At 30.1% G+C, this 20,417-nt stretch overlaps 1 protein-coding gene across 1 annotated transcript; it reads right to left on the bottom strand.

The window, feature by feature from the left end:
- Positions 1-16,913: 16,913 nt before the first annotated feature.
- Positions 16,914-19,319, bottom strand: LOC25490132 (uncharacterized). Its single transcript, XM_013606573.2, has 4 exons — positions 19,024-19,319; positions 18,652-18,804; positions 18,495-18,565; positions 16,914-17,371 (listed from the first exon to the last, which is right to left on the bottom strand). Exons 1-4 carry the CDS (start codon positions 19,204-19,206, stop codon positions 17,107-17,109), a joined length of 672 nt encoding a protein of 223 aa, XP_013462027.1. The 5' UTR covers positions 19,207-19,319; the 3' UTR covers positions 16,914-17,106.
- Positions 19,320-20,417: the final 1,098 nt, after the last annotated feature.

The following is a 20,417-nucleotide window of genomic DNA, read 5'->3' as shown; positions in this document are numbered from 1 at the left end:
TTTGGTCCATTTCACATCAAAGTTGACTTTTTGAGGAAGAACCCAAATTTAAATGTTGTTTGAAACAATATTTGATCATGTGTGGACTTGATTAAGGTTTCACCACTTGTGGGTTTAGGGGTCGAGACTTTTACGATAGGACAAACAACCCTAAAAACTGCGTCAAACATGAAAAAGCATGTTATGACAACCAACATGCTTTTATACCATTTATTTTTGACACTTTCGACTTTCTAGCATCAGAGGTTGTTGACCTTCTACATAGAGTTCAAAAGGTTATGCATAACAATGTTATGTCTCCTAAGCCCATTAATGTTATGCCTCCTATTTATGTGCAAGTAATATTGATAGTAATATCACATAACGTGGATATATAATTATCATAAATAAACTTTGAATTATCAATATTATTTTTCTTAGAAACAAGAGGGTTCAAACAAATTCATAAAAAAGGGTTCAGACAAAAAAAAATCAGTGACAAATATTAGTAAAAAAAAGTAAATTGACTAAACTATAAACAAATTTTTGTTAACTTCATCATTTTAATATCATCATTCATAAACTATTATTTAATATTTTTTTAAGAAGATAAATTAGTTTACCGTAATTGACATCAAAGAGAATCCAACATAAGACTTTGAGTTCAACATATTTAATTAAAATTATAAAATATGTTTTTTTTTAAAAAATAGATAAATAAAAAAGACAGGAGAGAGAATATATTTCTTTTTTATCATCTAAAAAGTTCGAATAATATTAATTAATATCCTTAAAATTCTCAATGAAATATAGTTCCGATCCTTAGTTATTTACACAAAATTTATTTATGTCATTTATTTTTTTAAATGTTGGTTTTGGCATTTGTCTTCCTAAATTTATACAAAATGCACCACCAATTTTTTTTTATACAAAATTGACTCTTCCTTGTTTTTATGCTAAATTTGAGCTGAACTATAACTCGATAAGTTCGTCGATTAGCGCACGTTTTTAAAAAATTGTTTCATGCATGTCTTTTTCTTTTTTACTTCTCAAAATCTATTTTTTTTAAACTAAATAAATTGTCTCAAATGGTTAATAAACTTCACCGATAAATAAATTGTTGAGGAGAATATGAATTCGATTTTTGATGGAATAGTTTTTGATTATATATATATATATTTTTATTTTATTTTTTTTATTTTTTTTTTTTGTCTAGTAGCCTAGTGGCTAGAGCCCGCACATTTTAATGTGGAGAAGTGAGATGTCCGGGGTTCGAATCCCGACACATTTTGATCATATTTAAATTACCTCACGATCGAACTCTAGATAATCAATGTTCTTTTCCCGAAAATTGATAGCAAATAAAAAATCTCTAATTTAAAGCAGTGGTCTTTTACTCAAAGATTTTTTTTTAATCATTAATGGATCCTCAACCTTCAGCCTGCCATTCTGGGTCGGTAGACTGAGGTATATTGGCTATGTTATTCATTTCCTTCTATACGCGTAGAGCTAGTATATTGATCAAGACGGACCAGCTCGTTTAACCAATGACTCGTACATGCTTTTGGATCAATTATTTTGGTTCACATGGTTGTAATGTTGAACATTTTACCATATACCCCAACAATTATATCTCTACCCTTACAAATCATCAAAAATGCCAATTTTATCCTTTTCTAAACTCTCACCCACTCACACACCATTAGGCGTGAATAAAGTTTTCTAAACATTGGCAATTAAATACAGTTTTTTTTATCACTTCTAGATAGATGGTGACAAAATCATAATTTTTTTTATGATGAAACAACAACCAGAACCTTATGGTTCAAAGAACGGGTTGAAATTCATAATATAAAAATAAAATAAAAACAAGAGTGGTAATTCATGATAAAATTAGGGACTGGGATTTCGCACCATCATGAATTCAATTCTATTGACTGTTCTTCCGTTGGCAACAATTTAAGGACTGTCATCACTTGATCTAAAAAAATTTGGGAGAAAAAAAATTAGGGATTGCTATTTCTAAAATTTGATATTTATGCGAACCTTCGAAACTTGATTTGGACTTTTATGTTATGGTAATTTGTGATTCTCTATGAGGTATTATGTTTATCATAAATGGAGCTGCTCGGATGCTGGAGATGTTTTGAAAAAGAATTTTGGAAAGATAACAAGAAGGTGAGATATAATTCTGGAAAAAAGTTAGAGTGAGGGGTGAGTGGGTGAGAGTTTAGAAAAGGGTAAAATTGACATTTTTTTATGATTTGTAAGGGTAGGGGCATAATTGTTGGGGTATGGGTATAACTTCCAGTAATGTTTTAACCCTAAGTTATCGGTTTACATCTGCATATTCGATTTGTGTAATTTATATTTATATTTCAAAATATTAACTACACTTTGTCTATAGTATGTATAATTGAACTATTAAATTATTTTCAAATATCATTTCTGGCATTTTTTTTTGCCTTGTTACTTACAAGTTACAACATAAAATGAAGGGTGGATATCTCATTTTGTTGAACTATGAGTTTAAAGGAGTTAAAGTTCAAGGTTCAAATCATGGCGAAAGAGAATATGCTAGCATCTAAAATGGATTTGCTCGTTATCATTGTCAGACGGACGGACCAATCCGATATGTTTAACTTTCAGGTTTAATAGGGTGGATTATAGGATAGAACAGAAAATTATGGCAGTTATTTGTTCATGTTTTTTCTGATCTCTTGCAGCATAAATTGGTTGACTGTGAATAATTTGATTGCTTGCTGTACATTTCTCCTCACTTCAGTATAGTAATCTAAAATCTAATAACCGATCTATATATGGAGTCTGTTACATTGTCTCCATACCATACCATAGCTAACTAGGATAGGTAGTGGAGATATTATATAGCCAACCAAGGCATGTGATTGCTTTTAAGACTAAAGATTCAGGGCCAACAATGATTGTTAGGTTTTTGGATTTTTTCCCCTTTTAACCAATGTTATTCGTCGCTCCTAAAAGATGCAATTATTTCTCTTAAATTCAGAGAATATTACTTCATCTCATCACTCCCATTAATTTCAAACACTTAACAGTAAATAGGAGAACTAGTATTTCACCATCTAATCGTAGGTGACTTCTATTTGTAAAAATTTGGAACACTAAAATCATATCATACATACGGGTTTTGGCCCTCACTGTAATAAAAAAATATATATCATACAATCATAATTCGTTTGTTTTTGACAGAATTTATACTGATATAGTTCATCAATTTTTTATAATCCTCTACGTACCTAATCTATTTTCTTTTAGTTTACTTTTTAATTGAATTTTAGTCATTCTTTTAAAGGCTAGGAGAATATATAAAAAGGAAATATAGAGTATATCACTATAACGTAGACTCCATCCAAAAATAATGACAAGGCAAATAAAGAAAAACACCCCAAAAGAGAGAGCACTGTGTACATATACAGCCATATGGAAGGGACCTAAATAAAGATACCCCACAGAATAAGCAAGCAACTCACATACATGCCAAATTACAAAGCACCTTATTTCTAGCTAGAACCAATGTTAGTTCTTAAATCCGAATCAATCATTTTTGACAATAAGATTTATCGTGTAGAGTGATGTTATGGGAGTGGTTCTTAACTATAGGGAAATGAAATCATTATATTGTTTGTTTTACGAGTGGGTTTTTAGTTTGTTAAATTCTATTCATAGCTGACTTGGAAAATAATAGTTTGAAAAGGATAGGCCTGCATTTGTAATTTGATGGAATATATATATATAATACTCCAATATCTTTTCTGGTATTTTATATAGAGAAATGATATTTGTACAATTATTTTATAACAGTTTTGATTTTCGTGCTAATGCATGCATTTCTTTATAAAAATATGGTTGTCAAATAAATAAATGTTTAAATAACACAACTCTTTTAAATATCCACACAATGACTTGGTTAAAAATTAAAGAGAATGATAACGGACGTTCTTAATGCATTGGTTAAAATACTAAAATACCAAATATTTATGCTAGTAATATGTGTAATAAGGACTATATTGGAGACAACTTTTTTCAAATGAGGCTTAGAGTTAATCAGGGAGAGTGTAGCTAGAAGCCTCTTTCAAGATACCTAGACTGGACACTTTACACTCATTATTTGAATACCAATCAGCCTTGTCAAATTAGCGTGCTATATTAATATATGAGAAATTTGTCAAAAAATAATATATGAGAAAAGATATTTGTACAACCATTTTATGATAATTTTTGCGACAACTTTCTCTTTATATCCACATTATGTTTTTATTTTATATCTCTATTGCGTTGCTTTTCGTGTCAATACATACAATTTCTTTGTAAATTCATGGTTGTCCAATAGTCAATCAAATAGTTGTTCAAATAACACACCTCATTTTTTAATACTCCTAAATTTTGCATAAAACTTCGATTTTATTTTCTATAGTGTGTGTTTGGTTTAACTTTAGATAGAATTGATTTTGAAAGAATTGATTCCGAGAGAATTGATTCTGAGAGAATTGATTTATGTTTGAATACAATAATGCAAAATTGATTAAACAAACTGAATGTTGTTTGGATAGTTTTTATCAAATTTGATTTTGAATGTATAATTACTAAAATAAACATAGCTAAATTCAAGTAAATGTGCATAGTTGAATGTATATGTAGATCAATACTAAACGTAGATATATTATTTAATTTAAATAAATAAATACGATCATTAAACTAATTTTTTTACAAAATATTTTTTCATATATTATATATATTTTTATAAAATATATTTAAGTTAAATAATACTAGAATTAGTTGCAAAAAATGATAAAATATAGGGTAAAAGAAAGGTAAAAGAAAAAAAAATACAAAAAATCGGAATGGTGGCTCCGTAAAGGAAAATCCAAAATTTGATAACTCATGACGATAAACTTTTTTCGGGGGCTAATTTGGTCGGTTAAGTTTTCTTATTAAATTTGATTCATCAAATTAATTACAAAGCAAAAAGAAGGAGAATTGATAAAGGGATATAAAAGAAAATAATAGGTTGTAATAATCAAAATATTAAATTTAATGTAGAATTGATTCTAGGAAAGCCAAAAGTTAGGAATTGTAGCTTTAAGGAGAATTATTTTTGGAGGATAGAAGCAATTTTGAAAAGCTAAACCAAACAACATTGAAAACTCAATTTCCAATTTTAAAGTTTGTAGAAGTGCTTCTTATTGTTGAAAAGTCAAAACAAACAAACCCTAATATATTTTGCCACATTAAGGCAAATAGATAGACCATAGTTTTAAAACTCGGACCGGTGATCGACTCGGTCAGGGTACTGGGTCACAGGGTCATTGGTTCAATCACTGGGTCACTGGTCGAACCGCATGACTGAATCGGATTGAATCGGATGACTCGGTTATATGACTCGGTTTAAATAAAAAATTATATGTGTCGAATTAGACTGAACCAAATGACTTTAAACTCAAAAAAATTAATTTTTTTACGCTTAATAGAAGCACATTTTTATGACATAAATAAAAATAACTTGATAAATATCCCTTGAATTTAGCTGCATATATTTTTTATGAAATATAATACATATTCAAATAAATATTAAAAAATATTTCAATGTCAAGTACGACCCAAATAAAAAGAAGCAAAAGTGTGCTGAAAAAATAGTAGTAATCAAGTAAAAAAAAATGTTTATTAAAATATCTGAGATGTGCGATAATATTTAAAAAAGAGTGTGCTAAGTTCCTTAAAAAAAAATGTGCTTGGTTTCCTTGAAAGAAAAAAAAAAACTCAATTATTGTATATAAATTATAAAACGCAATCAAATAACAAAAGATGTTCATAGCTCAGTGGTTAAGTCATTTTAGTGCAATTCATGGGCGCGGGATCAACACCCACCACAACCATTTTTTGGAAAAATTAATATAATTAATTTCTGCTTCACAAAAAATCGGTCCGGTTTGTTAAACCCGCCGGTTCACCGGTTTTCACCGGGTTTGGCCGAGTTACACCGGTTCAGGCCGATTTGATTACACGGCCGATCCGTCAAACAACTCGAACCGGTTACCCTACCGATCCTGGTCGGACCGGTTGAACCGGCCGGTCCGGTCCGGGTTTCAAAACTGAGATAGACTATGATAGCATAGTTTACGTCGGACTTAACTAATTCATGTGTGTGTGGTTAAAGGAAAATGAAAGGGATATACTACTTTAAGCTTAAAATTTGAATTGTTTGATTCAATTATTAAAAGAGGAGGGAAAATGTAGGGAGCAAAGTTGCTCTAAAACACAATTTAACTCCCCTAAATTATATAGGGATTGGAGGTTAGAGAATATTTCTTTCACATTTAATTTGCACACAAATATCTCTATTTAATGTCATCTTTCTCTAATGGAATGTCATTTTAAATAGAGCAATTTTTAAAAAGCAATTTTACATTTTTCTTCCATTAAAATCTCTCCCCTCTCCACCCCTCTCCTCCATTAAAATTTTCCCCAACATTGAGAGTTTAGATTTTTAATTTTTTTTCCGAAGGAGAGAGTTAAGGTTTTTTGTTCCTTGAATATACGAGACACTGTGGGATCGACCCATTATTAAGACTTGACACATAATTTATCTATAGTGCCATTATTGTGCAAGCCAAACAAACAAACAAACAGCTTACCCAGAAAAGCAGAAAGATAAACTTATAGGGAAGGGAGAGAAAGAGATAATAAGTTGTTAACTTTAGTGGCAGTGGCTGTCTGTACTATTTTCTCCTGCACTTTACCTCAATAACGACGAAATATAATATAGTTCGTCCACGAAGTTATTATTATTGTTTTTCATATTATAAGCGCGTTTCCAGCCAATTTTCCAAAGCATGAAATTGTACCTCCAAATAATGAGTTGTTACATGTTGATTGATACACGTTTTGGACCCATAAAATTAATTTTTCGAACTATAGTGGTCTTTTGCAACAGTAACACACACGAATGACGAATCCACCTGCAGTGCAAAGCAAAATAGGAAATGTTTTGCAGCCACAAAATTTTATTTTATTTTTACTTAATTAAGGAAACAAGTAAGGAGGAACCTTAAGAATGAGAGACATCAGGGCCACATTAAAGCATTACCCGACAAATTAAGGCAACTCTAGATAGGTTATTTGACTTCATGATTCTTGTGAAATAATGGGTCAAATTATTGCATTTTGTTTAATCTTTAGACAAAATTTACTTGCATTTTTTGGTTGCTTTTCTGTACATATCTTAACTATTTTCGATCTCTTCAAATCCATAATATTTTTCTTTTTAAACTTTGTTATAACCACAAAATATGTAGTCACCTCACCCCGGTCTTATTATAATAAAATGAGTCATGTTAATCGGTATTTCTGAGACACTAATTAATAAAATAAAAAAGAGAAAGTTTTAAGTTAAAAATAACACTTTTTAGATTTTTGAGGAGTTAATTGTTCAAGTTCCAATGCCATATTACCATATTTGTTTCCTTAATCAATACTTTACGGATATCGGTTAACATTTTCCAAATAAAATATGTAATCTTTTGATGGTTTTTGAGCGGGCAAGGAAGAATGATTCAGAGAGTAAGATGGAAGAAGAATGGTTTCACGGGAGAGAGAGAGAGGCATTAGTTAGTGACAAGGAAGTGAGAAAAAAGAGTTAGGACTCATTAAAAGAAAATTTAATCACAACCATTCATTTTAATTTAAGGGCTATTATTTCATCATCTTATCTCTTAAGTTGGTTTTGTGGGGTTGTGTTGGAATTAACCACGATCTATTGAGTCATCTGCTATCAGGTTTCACTGTCGTACCACCCACAAGTTTAAATTATCGGATCACCCACCACTTATGTCCATGAACTAAACCCAATAAGGACCACCCACAGGTTTCTACTATTAAACCACCTACCATATATATCCACGAACCAAGCCTAGTAGTGCTGATCGTGAGGGAGTGTGTTAAGAGTCTCATACATGATAAAAGATGACATTTAAAAATATAAAAAATACACACGAGTTTTGATCTTCGTAAAAGTTGGTGTGTGCAGGGACGGATCCACCTTTGGGCCATGTGTGGCTATAGTCCCACATGGTTTTTCCCATTTTTTTTTTATACATATGAAGACAATAAAACTTAGTGAAACTATTAGGAAGAAAAGTAAATCGTAAATGAGTCAGAGAGAGGAGATAGATCACATATGCAAATAAGTAACAGAGACAATAAGAGAAATCACCATTTTGTTAAAAAATTACAACAAAATGAAGAGCCATAGGAGAAAGAGTTATGGCAGCGGCGTTGCTGAGCCTGATAGTATTCATTTGGTTTAATTGCACTTTTGGTCCCCTATGTTTTAAGAAGTTGCGATTTTGGACCCCTAACTAATTAAAATACAAAACAACATCCTATGTATTAGATTTTTGACAGTTTTGGCCTCCTAACTAATTAAAATACAAAACAGCCCCTATGTATTGGATCTTTGGCAGGTTTGGCCCCCTAGACCAATTTTGACTCGGTCAACGCTGACGTGGCACTTCAAAGGCGCCACGTGTGCATTGTTTTAATTAAAAAAAAAAGCCACATGGAATCGATTCCATCGCAACTCGGAATATGGAATTCAAAGGTATCAAATAGTAAATTAAAGAATTAAATAAATGAAAAAACAACAAATAAAAAAAATAAAAAAAGGAAGGAAATTGTGTTCCAAAATCTGATTATAGCTCTTCTTTCTCTCATCTCTCTCTAAAGCACTGATTCAAGAACCTACTCCATTGATAGAAGCATGGAAAAAGTGGAAAAAGGATGAGTAGCTCAATGCAAGCACCATAATGAAATAATGTTCTATTGAACGAAACGATAGTTTCGTTTTTATCAAAAAAAAAGGAGCATATCACATGCACTTTGACATATATAAAGGGCCCAAAACAAGGCAGCTATATTAGTTGCATGTTGCTTATACATAACTTGAGTAAGAATTACACCTCCATTGTTCCCTAACAATCCAATAGCCTGATATATTTATCATATAAATTCTTTTTTTCCTCCCTTACTCTGTCATTTCCTATCTATATATTTATTATAAACTGCTCAGTTATATGTTAATCTGCAGTTATAAATGCAATATTATCAGTGTCAGCATGAATAATGCAAGAATATCTGAATAATCTTTAATAGTATGAATATCTATTCTTGAATCAGTTAAAAAGTGTTTTAAAACTCCTCATCTGAGACACAATAACGTCCTACATGTTACCTTGAAGGCATGAATAAGAACTCCATGTATTATGAATTTAACGATCTCCCAAAAAAATCAGAACAATCACATACTATTTACATTATTAAAAGTATAATGATAGTTTCTATTTATATTTCCTCATCAACTCTGTTATGAATGCTACAACTAGTTTACATGTGTTTGAAAAATTAGAATGACACTTTATTTCCTCGTGTTTCTGGTTACAATTCGAATACGAGAGAGATTCAATCGGAGCAAATCCATGGTGGTGATGAAGCAGTGGCAGAAAGCTTCAAGATTTTGGAACAAAGGGTTTTGGAGAGAGAGAATCAGTGTTTTAGAGAGAGATGGGAGGAAGAAGAGGGAGAATCAGATTTTGAAACACGATTTTCTTCCTTTTTTTTTTCTTTCTTTTTTATTTTTTTAATTATTTATTGTTTTTTTCATTTATTTAATTCTTTAATTTATATGTGGTTTTTTTTTAATTAAAACAATGCATACGTGGCGGCTTTGAAGTGCCACGTCAGCGTTGACCGAGTCAAAATTGGTTTAGGGGGCCAAAACTGCCAAAGATCCAATAAATAGGGGGCTGTTTTGTATTTTAATTAGTTAGGGGGCCAAAACTGCCAAAGATCCAATACGTAGGGGGCTGTTTTGTATTTTAATTAGTTAGGGGGCCAAAATCGCAACTTCTTGAAACATAGGAGGCCAAAAGTGCAATCAAGCCTATTTCTTTTTATGAAAAAGTCAAACGAGATAACTAACCCTACTTCAATATCAAGATGAAATGACATTGTTGTCCCCATGATATTGGCTTTATCACCTTAAATAATTGTTGTTATTGTATAGTTAATTGTGGAGCCTCCTTAAAAGGAAGATAATATTAACAATCTTGTTTTTGTAATGGATTAAAAATTGGTGAAATTTTTGAACAAAAAAAATGGTGAATGTTCTTAAATTTGATGTGTACAAAAGATTTATGGTGATTAATTCACACTGCGACGACGACGGCAATATTATACGTGAAATAGTACAAAGTCTTAAATTTCATTGGATAATTTTTTTTACACTATCATTTTAGCCACACCTAAACACTAATCCTGGATTCGTCCCTGGCTGTGTGTGTATAAATATAAAATTGCTGAGTTTAATATTGTGATTGTGATGTGATTTAATATTTTGATTGACTGAGCTGAGCTAGATACATACATATACAAAAGGCTACACAACAAAATGTTGAGTCATTCAGTGTGGCTAATGCATATATTAATGACTTTCCACTCTAATATCAAGTTCTCAATATATTTTTAGCTACGCCTAAGAAACTAGGATTGTCATTTCTGAGACAGTATACGAATATATTTCCTTAACATCATTATTGACGCGCATTTACAGACAGCAATATCAAACCGTATATGCTTCTGGCTGAACTCAAACCCATAAGGTTTTTTCTAAATTACCTTTGAAGAATGGTGGGTAATTTACCCACCAACAATAAAAATGAGCAATTTATTTGTGGGGTCAAGATAGTTCATGAATATGTGCTTATGTGACTAATATATATTGGTTGGGGTAAATTACCCATCATTCTTTTATGGGTAGCCTAGTTGCCACCCATAAGGTTTTTTCTAAATTACACCTTAATTGATTTGGATTGTGTGATGTCATAATCCCATGGTCAGCCAACCAGTGCCCATTTTATCATATTTGACGGTATAGATTTTATATTTTAAATCTAAAGTAAGAATTTGAAATCTTTATCTTCTCATCTTGTTCAAACAACCACTAATGAACTTAGCATTTTTTAATGTCTGATATGTATGGTTTGTTGGCCTAATTAAAGATCTATTTCATATTAACACATCTTTGAATAAGTATCTCATCTATTATTAAATAGACTAACAAACTAATAAACTAATAAATATTATTAAAGAGACCGATAAACTAATAGTTCAATAAAATTAAGTTCTATTTTGATTTTTAAGATGATATTTAAAGACTATAATTTTATATGGCAATTTTTGTCGGACGTATATATGACAATCTATTGAAATCATGTTTTATAATGATTCATTTAAATATATGGAAAAAGTTAATGTAAGATAATATACTTAAATTAATGTAAATATTTCTGACAAAAGATGAAAATAATTTGATAAAGTACCTAATTTAATATAATAATAATAATAGTAATAAAAAATATATTCATATTTTTCACATAAGTAGGTCGATCTGTTAGACATGTAAAAGAAATTTAGGCATGAAGTATGGCCCTTTTTAGCTAACTTAATAGGTTTCTAAAAAATATATTATGTTTGTCTATTTAAAAAGTTTGACCTAGGTCAATGTCGGCTAGTGTGACCTATTTGTATAATTGAAGGTAATATTATCGGTGGTCGGTCTGACCTATTTCCATCATATTTTAAGCTAACAATATATTTTTGGCTGATATTACTTTAGATTTATCAACAATTAATTTTGTATTGCAGAAAGGAAAATACTAATAAGTACCATTAAGACACTAGTTAAGAAATTACAAAAAGAAATACTACCTTAGAAACCGTGTATTCTTCTTTTCAAAAGTTAAAAATGTATTTTTTTTCAATGCAAAATTTATCTATGAATTATTCAAGTGTAATTCAGATGGGGTGGATAAACCTGAAATGGCAACTAGAGGTGGCATATTTAGAGGCTTTATGACTTTTTTAATGGGTTGTTTTTCTAATTACTCATGCATTAGTTCTTCTATATATTTTGATTGAATTAGATAGCGCAATATTGCATTCAATTGAAGTTGTTTTCAAAGGATACATAGTTATATTTTTGGCATGAATGCAATACTCACATACACACACACACACACAAAAGATATGAAGTATATGTGACATCCTATCAATAACAACGATAAAATGAAGAAAGACAGAAAATGAACAATGAAAAGACAAAATCAACCATAAATCCAACCAAAAATCATGAAGAATCAACCAAAAGATTATCTCTGCATGCACTAAGAGAGGTCCATTAACCACTCATAAAAAGTACAAGAATATCCTGAAATCCACCTCCGAGAAGAGATATTAATATGCTTCACTAAGTCCTCAATATTCACCAACTTACGAGAGAAAATATCACCATTTTGTGACTTTCAAATTACCAACACTTCCGCATCTCAAAAGACAAAGAGAATGGACAATGAAAAGACAAAATCAACCATACATCCAACTGAAAACATGGGGGAAAAAACCAAAAGACTATCTTATCATACACTTGGACGATTCTATTTGCCACTTATAAAAAATACAATGAGATCTCGAAAACTTATCCATAAATCACTTTTTAGAAGAGAGCTTAATACGTTTCATCAAATCCTTAACACCTTATCTGAAAAATAACATCAAATCATCATTTTTTTTTTTTTAAGTTAAATTAGCCCACAACAAATTGGCACGAGAGAGAATCGAACCTGAGACTTTAAGGAGAAACACATTCTCAGGTCCCAAATCGTCACTTCTAGATCAACGACACAACCACATGTCAAACCATACTCAAGCCATGTGTAAGCTTAGAGCCAACTCCCAAGATTTGTATCACTTCTTTTTATATTTAACCGTGTAATGGGCTTAGAGTATCATTGTACTAAATTTCTTTCTATATATTAAATTTGTCATACAATAAAAAAAAAAAACATGTATACTTTGCTACCAATATATATTTACGGATAGATAGTAATATTTATCACTTTTGATTAAGAAATTGATGATACGACGAAAAATAAATCATATATGCATAGTATGTACGGTAGTCGCTTGCTGTATGACGAGTGTACATTCATACAGAGAAGAGGACATAGACATTTTGTCTTGCTTTGAATCTGTTTTTCTGCCCCTTTAATGAATGAATAAACAGAACATAGAGGTTTTTCTCTCACTCTTGAAAGATAACAATCTCTATCTTAATTGTTTTTCATTAAAATAGTACATTAGAAAAGGGGACCTTTCATTTATTAGGCCTTTATGCTGCATTTTCTATGCTTTGTAAACATCATGCACTTTTCTTAGTTTGGGACCAAACTAACTTGTTAAATTAATTACTATGGTCCCTTTGTGGTCAATTCCAAAGTGCAATATCATCCTCTCACACAACCTAAACATGGAAGAAACTAAGCAAGTACAAATATGTTGTAGGTTTATGTCCAAATCACACGATTGAAATTCAATGCTGCCAGTACCAACCAGTTAGCTGTGCCTATTAAGAATGCGTGTTTTTACGGTGTGTTGAATTGAATCTACTTTCACACGCTCTAGTGTCCCATTTGATTCCTTTTCAATAAATACAGTAATTTCAGTTTATTTATGTCTGGCTAATTGAGGAAGGGGAAAATTTCTATCATAAACACGTTCGAAGATTCTCTACACATATTACTAGTTTTAGAATTCGAAAATAACAAGTGTGAAAGATATATATTCAAATGCAAAAAGAAAGAAGAGGCAGCCAAAGAAAAAATTTGGATTCCCTAAAGTCAGAAATTCCTTCATTTCCTGCATTTTGTCTCTCTTTTATTTTTTTTAACCGTAAAACACTAATTTCATTTTTTAAACATAAAAAACATTACATATAGATTGAATAGAAATCAAATGGATATAAACAAATCGGAATCCAATTCCTAAGAAATATCCTATCTTGTTTTGTGCAAGGTTCATGACAAAGGAGGATTCAGAAACTACAATGTCAAATTCAATTTAGTTACAGTTAATTTCTTTGACTTTTGCAAGCTTGTTTCTACAATGGTGGTCTCACAGTTGTCCAAGTAAACCACATGTTCGGAAACCAGATGATAGAGATAGAAGAATGTCACTCCCATTTGATTCTTCAAGCTTTATATTATTTCAGAGGCTCTTTCAGAAATTTCTACTAACATCTGAAGTGTATTCTGAAAATAAATTACCCACAGAAATGCCCCATACAAATGAGATCCCCCATCGGAAAATTTAAGGCTAAACTACAGTTTTGACCCCTTAAGTTTGTCAATGTTGCGATTTTAGCCCCCTAATAAAAAAATGAATATTTTGCCCCCTATGTTTTAGCCCCTTTGCAAAAGTGACATTTTGGTCAATTTTGACCCAATCAATGCTTATGTGGCATGCCACATGTGTAAATACTGAATTAAAAAAATTAAAAATCTACATAATCATTTTCTAAATTAAATAATTAAAAAAGAAATTGAAAAATAAAAAAAAATAGAAAAAAAAAATGTGGTTCATCTATATTGAAAAACCAAACCCTCGTGACAAAAAAAACCCCTCAGATTCGTTCCACTTTTATCACTTTCATCAAAGCTTCAAATTCTTGTAAATTCGAGTTTTTCTTTTCAGCTTCTTATCATCTTCTCTATCGATTCACAACTTTCAAATCATGAAGATTAAGAAAAAACCCAAAAAATCTCTAGATTCAAACCCTTTATTCATGGTTTTGCTGAAGAACACGATATAGATGAAGAAGAAATGTAAACGCTGAGAAAAAATGGACCTGTGTAAATTTAAATGTGTGGAATCGAACAAAGAATCGTTTGAATCTTCTTGTTGCTTTGGGATTAGGGTTTGTGGGTCATTGTGAAATTTGTTGGATTGAATCGGTTCCATGTGAAAGAGGGAATCTTTGAAATGGAGAATGAATTTTGAGAGATCCACGAAATAGTGAAAGAAGGGAGATGAAACATTCCTTCCAAAAAAATTTGATGAGCCTTGAAATCGTCGTAGATGTATTCTGCCGAGCCTTTCTTGTTTGAGTTTCCACCATAGCCACTGTTGCTTCATCCTCTCTCTTCTTTGTAACAGTAGCAGTAGTTGTTATAACATAGTTTCAAAAAATTTAATGTTGATGATTTATCTAGATTTGGATCAATTCTGTGAGTGTTGAAGAGTTGAGGATGAACTATTGGGTTTTTTTTTATCTTTTCAATTTTTTTTTAATTTTTCAATTTCTTTTTTAGTTTATTTAATTTAGAAAATGATTATGTGGATTTTTTTTTTTAATTTAGTAATTACACAGGTGGCATGTCACTTAGGCGTTGACTTGGTCAAAATTGACCAAAATGTCACTTTTGCAAAGGGGGGCAAAATATTCATTTTTTTTATTAGGGGGCCAAAATTGCAACATTGACAAACTTAGGAGGTCAAAACTGTAGTTTAGCCAAAATTTAAAGAATCACGACACAATTGAGATGTAAAGTTAATTATAGTATGAAAAGGATGAGGAAAACCCAAAAATTGGGAGAAAAATAATTCCCCACATGGTAGGGAGGAGGCTCCAAGAAAATCTAAAAAACACTCAATTGTAGAGAAAATTTTTGTTCCTATTTAACTGTCACTTTCAAAGTTCAATGCAACATTAAATGTTGTTTTACCAATATTATCCTTAGTTATTTATTGCGGAGAGAGAAATATATGAAATGAATAAGATCATTATAGTAAAAGTATAACTTATTGCATCAAAAGTAGTATCAATTGTTGTTGATTGTCTTGGTTTGTGTAAAATGTCAATATGTGACAATTAAAAAGGAACGGAGGTAGTATTGTTTTAAATGAGGCTTAAATATGATAATCGTTTGAAAATGGTCACTGACCCCACTATTCAGCTGACGCGGCATGCCACATAATATTAAAATTTAAAAAACACTTTTAAAATTTTGAAAATTGTTTTTTGAAATTAAAAAATCTGAAAATAATTTTAAAAATATAAAAATCATTAAAAAAAAATTCGATTATATATTTTTTAAGAATATAATTTTTTGAAATATGAAAAAAAACGGAATATTATTTAATTAAATAAAATCAGAATATAAAATTGTCAATATTTTTTAAAAAAATTTGAACATATAATTTTCAGATTTTTTTTTTTTATTTTCTTGTTCTTTTACGAAAATTTTCGTTTTTTTTAAGAGAAAAAACTTCGAAATTTTTTTTTGACAAAAACACTGTTAAAAATAAAATTTTTGAAAAAAAAGTGAAAATTAAATTTTCGAAAAATAAATTATTTTAATTTAAAAATGATATATTAATTTTTTTTTTAAAAATACTGACAATTATATTGTCAAAAGTTATGAATGTTGAGATTATATAATTTTTAAAAATTTTCTTATCATATTTTAATTTTCAAAATTTTATTTCCAGTTTTAAAAAAAAAAAACTAATTTCCAATTTTTTTTCTTCATATTTTAAACAAAATATATATTTAAAAATTATATAATCGAAAAAAATATTTGGAATTTTTTTAATTTATTTTTAGTTTTTTTATTTTTAAAAACTATTTTCAAAACTTAAAAAATATTTTTTATGTTTTTTTATTATGTGGCATGCCACGTGGTAAAAGTTGCACAGTCAGCCGCTGCCACGTGGGCAAAACCATGCCAACTCAATGATGAAGTGGGGCCAAGAACCTTTTTTCAAACAATTTTTTTTCTTTTTGCAGGGATGTATTTCAAAGTTTTTTTTTTACAGGGACGAATATCAAAACTGGACCAAATTATAGGGACAATTATCATATTTAAACCTTTAAATGAGAGGTTAAATGTCTCTGCGACGATGATTAAAATCGCATTAACCGTATTTGACCACAATTCTCTCCAATTTAAAGAATCACGACACAATTGTGTTTTAAGACCTCAATTGTCAATTTTAAGGGCCGGAAGTAATGAAGTGAAAGCATTATCCATTTTTATTTGTTGCTTGCAAAAGACACATACAATGCATGTTCCTTGTTGTATCAGTAAGTTTAACACATGAAGAATATTTTAATCTTACAATTTAAGTTACCTTACAACAATTCTTTTATTTTCTCCCTTTTTTAACCATTATTAAATAAAATTTACGAGGCTTTTCTTCTCACCCTTTTCTTCTTTTATGACTTAAAATGAAGTCGTCGTCGTCGTCATCATCATCGTCATGACTGTCTGTATCAATTTTTCTCTTGGCTTTAATGTCGCCATTATTTGATTTCGGTTGCGGCTTCTGTGAAGTTCCTGTTTTAGACGGCGGCTTTGATGACGACTTTATGGGAGTTCCTGTTCGAAGTTCCTTTTGCTTCCTCTGCTTCTTCTCAAATGCTTTCTTAGCTTTTTGAGGGGACAACAACCCATGTTCCATCAACCTGCACAATGAGGTGCGTAATTTTATGCCGTAGTTTGTACTTTGTAGTAGCAAGGACAATGAAGAAAACAACAACAGACGAATGCTCCAAGTTAATACTAAACAACATCATCAGTTCAGTACTCAAGCACTGATTCTATTGCTTATCTTGAATGCAAGACATCATCATCAGTTTAAGATACAATAATTAATATTTCCTTTTTTGCTAGGGAAACAGAATAGGAAGATTTAAGGACTAGCAACAGGCGAGAAAGATGCTACCTTATTATGGGACATGAAGAATCAAGACAAATTTAGAGCTAATTCAGATACCATCATACTAACCATTGCTAGATCCTAAATTATGAACATTCATTTTCTTTCTCATCAACAATTTAGTTCAGAATTAACTTGGTACCACTTACATAGATCATCATTATTCAATATAACATTAAATAAAAAAAGGAGATAAGTTAGAGAGTATATTTAATTGTCTAGGCATTTCCTTTTAAGAAAAAATATAAGATAACAGGGAATGAGTTATTAAAATAACACTCCGTTTCCGGGAGCATGTCACTGCGGAATGCATTTGCTGACCACTCCAGCATTGTTTTTTATTATGCAGAATGTGAGACATGAATGGAGGAAGTATGAGTCTGAGGACACAAGTGAAGACCATGATGTTTATCAATAAAAACAGAACATTTTTAATCAGTCATCCTAGCTACAGCTAGCTATATATCCTGGATGAAAGTTAGCATAGACACATATCTTGATAGTATCATAGCAAACATAATAATAATTGGGAGTTTGGCTGGGAGTCAAAGGATTATTCTAGCCAAGGATTGAACTCAGGTGTGTCGGATTGATTTGATCTTAACTGAGACTCATTAAACCCTTGAGCTCAACATCTTGTTTTACCAGGAAAAATATATATGAAGATATTTGGTATGAAAATAGCTTGTATTTCTAATTGTACTATTGTAAGTTGTAACAAATTATCCAGAGTATCTGAGCAACATGGCTTGTAAAAACTCAAAATATAAAACATCAAGTTATTGGACATAGTGAATGATTTAACACTATTATGCACAATTCACAAGGAATTGTTCAAAACTTCCAGTTTCGATTGGAAGGAAACTCACCAAAATTCAGCCATTTCACTTGTTGGTATCTGTTTTGACAATGACTCATAGAATATCCTCAGGGGTTCTTTCTGTCAACAACCATCTCGTATTAGTACAATTTGATTTCCTATGAATTGTAAATTCGAGAAATAATAAACAGAGAGAAATTCAGAACCTCTTCAGGAGGATCATGTTTCTGACCAGGCAAACTGTAGACTTTCCTCTCTCTCACTTTGGTAGTTGTTGTCTTCGTCTTCGTCTTTGTCTTTGTCTTCGATATTGTTTTGGACGAAGAAGCAGACATTGTGGTTGTTGGTTTTGATTTAACCTATCAAGTTTATAAAAAAACAAAATTGTAATCACAACTAAACTAACTTATCTAATCTAACTTGCAACAAATATATATCAACCAACTAGTAACCCCCTTTAACAAACAATTCAACTAACATTAATCAACACAATTAGACCAATTATATAACGAAAAAATAAAAGAAAAATGTAAAATTAAGAACAAGATGACAAATTAAATTGAGAATGAAAGTAGTACCTCAGATTTAGTGACAGTGGTGTTGGTGGTGACAGATTTCATCTTAGAATCAGGTGGATGTTTGGTTGAAGAGGTATTGAGCTTCTTATTGAGAGATGAATTAGAATCAGTAATCTTTGGTTTAGAGGGAACATTTTGGGGATTTGGCTTGATCTTAACCATAGTGCTTTTGGTCTCAGCCATGTTATTCAATCAACCAAATTTAACTTTGTTAATTTCATCAACAATGGATTTGATATTTGTTTTGTCATGATATTTAAAGAGAAAAAGAATTCTGGATTTTAAGATTGCAGGATTGAGAAGAAAAGATAACACAGATCTTAAGGTGGGGACCACAGAAACAGACATTGTTTTCAGTTTTTCACTGATTTTCACGTTAATTAACGGTGGTCGGAACACACGTGTAACTGCGTGTTAGTTAAAACTTTAAACATTTACTCCTCTGCTTCTGTTTCCATTTTCATTTTTTTGTCTTTCTGTTTACTACTTTTGACCAATACTAAATAAAAAATTCTTTTCAAAATTAACTTTCAACATTTTCCATTTAGGAAAAAAAAGGATTAAGATAGATCAATTGTTGGTCTTTTGATCCTCTTTATAAAATTATTAAGAGTATTTTAATGATTTTTTTTTATTAATTTCTATTGTAATTGAAAAAATTCTTATTATTTTTATTTTACTTTTTTTTAAAAAAAAAAAAAAATGTTCTTATAAATATGGCATCAGTAAAAAATTTCAAGAAAAGAGTATGGTGCAGTATATTTATTATTTTGATGAGAAAACATATGTTGGATTTTTTACTTAAGCATACTCCAGTATCACTTAATTTTTTTCTCGATAAGATCAATTGTTATTTTTATTTTTTTGGTCAAGATAAGATCAATTTTTATTTTTTTTGAACAATAGATAAGATCAATTATTAATTACAGTAAATATAATAAACATGTCACTAATTATTTTTTCAAAAAGGATAAAATCATATCACTTATTATGATATGATAATTAATTATTAGTAATTTTTTTTTGAAAAATATTTGTTATTGTAAGATTTTTTTGACTAAATTTTATTATAGTAAGCTGATCATAATTATTACTAACAATATTGCATTATAATGGTAATTTTTATTTGAATCCACATTATAATGGTAATAAGCTCACGTGCATAGAAAGATAATGAGGGTGTTCCCCGTCATTTTGATTGATTTTAAAGTAAAAAATCATTTGATTAAAAGATTAAATCAAATATGGTTTAATTTTGATTTCTCATTTAAAACAAAATCTGATTTAAATAAATGCTGTTTAATTTTGATATCTAAATTATAATATATTTTATAAAATCTATCAATATTATAAAGACATGCTAAAAAATATTAAAAAAAAATAGGCTTAATTGC

This window comes from Medicago truncatula, chromosome 3 (genome assembly GCF_003473485.1).
Source record: "Medicago truncatula cultivar Jemalong A17 chromosome 3, MtrunA17r5.0-ANR, whole genome shotgun sequence".
NCBI lineage: Eukaryota > Viridiplantae > Streptophyta > Magnoliopsida > Fabales > Fabaceae > Medicago > Medicago truncatula.
The sequence above is the reverse complement of the archived record's forward strand: the minus strand, read 5'-3'. Positions and strand labels throughout refer to the sequence as shown.

Coding starts and splice junctions, on each gene's coding strand:
- LOC25490132 (XM_013606573.2), bottom strand. CDS start 19,206: ATGGCTGAGACCAAAAGCACTATGGTTAAGATCAAGCCAAATCCCCAA. Junction 18,805..19,023: donor CCACTGTCACTAAATCTGAG/GTACTACTTTCA, acceptor TAAACTTGATAG/GTTAAATCAAAACCAACAAC. Junction 18,566..18,651: donor AACATGATCCTCCTGAAGAG/GTTCTGAATTTC, acceptor GGTTGTTGACAG/AAAGAACCCCTGAGGATATT.